Genomic DNA, 4,505 nt, shown 5'->3' with positions numbered 1-4,505 from the left:
GTCAGTTGTTCTACACTGGCAGCTGGTTCTCAAAACTTTGGGAATGTTGTCTTCGATCAGTTCCCTACATATGCATATGCAGTTTGGAGTTGAGTCCAGGGCTTAATATACAACTTTATAGGATTTGTTCTCAAGCTTCCTTTTTCTTTGATTTCTCCCACACATCCTGCTGTCAAGGGCTTCTTTTCTTGGTTGCCTGGCTATTTCTCATGACTGGGTTCACCTCTGGCATGAAGTTCCAATAGAAAAGAGAAAAAATGTAATGGGGGTTCACCTCACATTCTTTGAACTGCAGGGGCCCCTTTAAATAGTTCCTGTGGTCAGAGAGAAGGAAAATTTTCCTTTGAGTTGTAAGTACCAATGCATCTGCTGTCGTGACTGCTGCCAACACCTCTGCTGCTGTAGAAGCGAAGCTTCAAGACTTGGGTTTGATGTGGGGCAGGCCTGGGAGAGAAGAGAATTTCCCCAACTATATCCATCCTACAGGGCTCCCTATCAGGTTCCTGTGACACGAGAGGATTTCTCTTGGAGCCTTTCCTGTCTTCCCCCACTGTGCAGTTCTGCCCTTTAGTCTAGGTCAGAAGATCTGGGAAGAAAAGAGCCCAGGAAACTGATCCCTCCCCAATCTGTCTATTATTTACTTTTCAGACTTCTTGTTGCTTTATGTATCCTTTCCAGAGCTTTTGGTTGTAATCAGTGGGAAAAAATAGGGTAGAATGTTCTTACGCTATCTTAATTGGAAATGAAAGCTTGCACTCATTTTTTATTTTATTTATTTTAGTGACTTGATACTATATCACAATCAGAGAAATGGAATAGTTGGGAAAATAAGCAGGAAAGTAACTAGATGCTTTATAATATATCTTATTCTGTTGTTACATTACAAGTAGAATTAGATACTTTTGATTTGTTATAGTGTTAGATACTGTCAAACTAATTATTAATAGAGCACAGAAAAATCAGTTACAGTTATTACAGACTGTGAGCTCATAGGACAGGGCTAATATTTCCTGATCAATAAACTCTCTTCCCTGTTTCTGGTCATCAGAAACTGCTATACCCCTTACTTCATTTATGAATAATAGAATTGCAACCTTCAAAATAAGTAGATCTCAGAGCTTGAATACAAAACTAAGCAATCATTAAGGTACATAAGACTACAGTAATTAGCTGTAAGTTTTAAACAAAGAAACAGCTCTATGTGCTGCTCCTCCAGGGAAAGTTAGCAGCTACAGAGAAGCAGCAGAGAACAAACAAGGGATTCTTAAACAAGGGCCTTCTCAGAACATTCCTTTCAGCCTTCAGAAATATTTAAATTTGGTGCCTATTTAGAGCATTCACCAGCAGCAATAGTGAGTAACTTTCTATATTTTTTAAATGAGTTGATCCAAAGAAGGATGGCTAAGGTTAGATGTAGGTTCAAAATTATGCTCAATAGTCATCATTTTAAAATACAGGAAAGACAGTCTTCCAGGAAACATTGGAGGGACATAAACTGCTGCATTCCCACCTTCACCCCCTGCCCTGAAACCCAAAAATAACAAACAGGGCCAAACAATGAGAAGGGAATGTCTATAAATGAAATCAGGCAGCCACAATCCCATTGAATAGACTCTGAAGACATTTGTCAAATATGATAAAATTGGGACCAAAAAACTGAAGGAGGATGCTGAGATTTGACATACATCTAGTTTCACCTCCAGAATGATGCAGTTGGAGGGAGAAAGGGAGCCCCTGTAACAATGCTTAGGAAGTCCTTGTAACAATGATATAGGAAGACTGGGGACATAGACAAACATGGCAAGGGTGGTGACACACAGTTTTACACCCAGTTGTATGTGAAGCATGTTTGAAGGATGACCTTTCAGCATGCCATTAAAAACAAAACAAAACAAAACAGCTTTTTTTGAAGTATAACTTTCATACAAAAATGCATAAAGTGGGCAAATCCATATAACCAGTATCATATCAAGAAACAGAATATTATCATCACCATAGAAGCCCTCCTTGTGCTCCACCAAGGGAGGCATCTAACAGCATAGATTGCTTCTTTTTTGCACTCGAAATACATGGAGCCATACTGTATGTGCAGCTCTATCAGCCATGCCATTTTCATATTTTCCTAGCTGGTTTCCTAACCAGCAAGGGAAGTCAGGAGACAAGGAGCAAAGGGAACCAGCTCTACAGCTGTAGAGCAAAGATGACTGAACAGAAATAAGTAAGACACTTCCAAGCAAAGGGCCTGTGAGTTGCAGGGCCTCATGCTGACCTGTTCTCTTACCAAGGGTAAACTGCTTACTCCAAAGCAGGGGAGCATGAGAAACCTGGGGTTGTTCGCTCCCCTTCCCCTTACACCAAACTGGTCCTGCCAAAGTGATGGAAGATGCAGTCGATTTTGTGATTATGTGCTTGAAGACAGCATAGCAGAAGTGGGACAACTGCTTTCCTGCTGCACAACCTCACTGCTCCTTGTCTATCCTCCCCCAAAATAAACAGTAAATATATTAGGCCTCAGGGGCTACTCAACTTGGCTACTGTGGCATGAAAGCAACCACAGATAATACATAAATGAATGGGCACAGCTGCATTTCAATTACTCTTCATTTACAAAAACAGGTGGTGGGCCAGATTTGGCCTTTGGGCTACATTTTGCCTCACCTCCCTCTGCCCACTGAGATCTTACAGATATGCATATAAAATTTTATACATAAACATGCATGCAACTTTATAACCCGAGAACATAAAATAAACCATTTATTTAATCACTCATGGAACACTTTTTTTTTTTTTTAATACTTTAAAGAGGAATTTTATGATGTGAATTATATCTCAATAAAGTTACAAAAAATCACTGATGTAAATTCATAGTCTTATTAAATATTTTACAGTTTCTTTCATCAAAAGTAATAACAATACACTGAATGCTCAGTAGATTATATAAAGAACATAGGCTCTGGAATCAAACACTGCAAATAAACTCACTGCCCTCCACCCTACATGGGACATGACTCCCAGGGGTGTAGGTCTCCGTGGCAACATGGGACATGACTCCCAGAAGTGAGCTTGGATCCAACATCATGGGATTGAAAAGGCCTTCTGGACTTTCCAAAGAATATCTTGCATTCTGGAGCAGTGCTAAGGCAGATTGCCCACACTTCTTCTCTAGCTCTGTGGTGATCCTTTGGAGGCAGCAGATTTGTTCAGAGACCCTGACTTCATTCTCCTTCAGTTTATTCATGTTTTCTCTTCCCAAATTGTTTAGTCTCTGTAGCATCTCCTGGAATTTGTCCTCTAGCTCTCTGGAAAACCCTATCAGTTGATTCAGACGAGCTTCTCTTACATCCAGGTTGAATATGTATCCTTGTGGTCTCAAGAGGTTCATCTCATTCTCTTCATTCAACAACCGGAATCTTATCCTATATTCAGATGCAATCATCTCTTTAAAATTCTGCTCCTCTCCCTGAATCATCAACATTCTTTCTTGCTCATCAGCCAATATCTTTTTAGCTACTTCAAGTTTCTCCTTCAATGTGTTCAATATTTCCTGGAATAGCTTCTTGTAATTCACAGCAGCATCTTCTACTCTATACACCACGTGATTCTTGTGTTCTTGGGACAGGAAACACTTGACACAAAGTGTGATTTGGTCATCATCACAGAACAGCTGTGGTGGTTCCAGGTGTTTCACACAGTAGTAATCTTCTGGGATTTTTTGCTGTAGATAGGGGCTGAGCCTTTCGGACATCCTGGCGTAAGTTGCTTCTTTCTTTGTAATCCCAAGTTATTTCCTTTAGGGAACAGCGGAGATTGAAGGGCTTTTATCTGTTCAGTTGTTTCCTCAGCCTTTCTCCTCTCCATCGCTCTCTGGCTCTCTTGCTCTTGCTCTCTCCATCAGGTAAGCAACTGTAAAGGGATTTAAATCTTATCCATATAGTAAGTCTAGGACTGTGGTCAGCAAACTTTAGTGAGCCTTAGCATCACCTGAGTTCATTAAAACACTAATCGGAACACTTTTTAAAATGTATCATATAATAGGTTTCTTAGAGAGTAGAAATAGTTTACATGATTAAAGTAGAAATAGTACCAATGATATTTTCTGACCACAATGAAATAAAACTCAAAAATAATAATAAAAGTAGAAACTAAACAAAATAAGTTCTGTGGCAGATAGTGCAGATGGGTTCAATCAACACCACTCCAATTCATTTGTAGTATTCTCTCCTATAGACAAGAGTGGGCTAGTTCTATGGAGTGCCTTTCACCAAGTAGATTTACCTGTGTGAGACTTGGAAGGCAGAATTGAACATTGTTAAGTGAAGACCCACATGACTCCTCATATAAATACAGTGTTGGAAGAGCTTAGTTTCTTTGCAGCTGTTGCAGTGGAGAATCTAGTGTCTACTCATTAGCTTAGTGAACAAGGAAAAAGTGAAAGTGGTGGACTATTCACTGGCACAATCCTGTGGTATGGGTGGGTATTTTTTTGACCAAACTGCCTCTCACTG

The 4,505-nt window shown here is 39.8% G+C and overlaps 1 protein-coding gene across 1 annotated transcript; it reads right to left on the bottom strand.

Moving 5' to 3' along the window:
- Nucleotides 1-1,222: 1,222 nt before the first annotated feature.
- LOC119508454 (probable E3 ubiquitin-protein ligase TRIML2) lies at nucleotides 1,223-3,745 on the bottom strand. The gene is made up of 2 exons (XM_037802047.1): nucleotides 3,075-3,745; nucleotides 1,223-1,229 (listed from the first exon to the last, which is right to left on the bottom strand). The coding sequence occupies exons 1-2, from the start codon at nucleotides 3,743-3,745 to the stop codon at nucleotides 1,223-1,225; spliced, it is 678 nt and encodes a 225-aa protein (XP_037657975.1).
- Nucleotides 3,746-4,505: the final 760 nt, after the last annotated feature.

The sequence above is a fragment of the Choloepus didactylus genome, chromosome 13 (assembly GCF_015220235.1).
Source record: "Choloepus didactylus isolate mChoDid1 chromosome 13, mChoDid1.pri, whole genome shotgun sequence".
Taxonomy (NCBI): Eukaryota; Metazoa; Chordata; class Mammalia; order Pilosa; family Megalonychidae; genus Choloepus; species Choloepus didactylus.
This window is presented reverse-complemented; position numbering and strand designations above follow the sequence as displayed.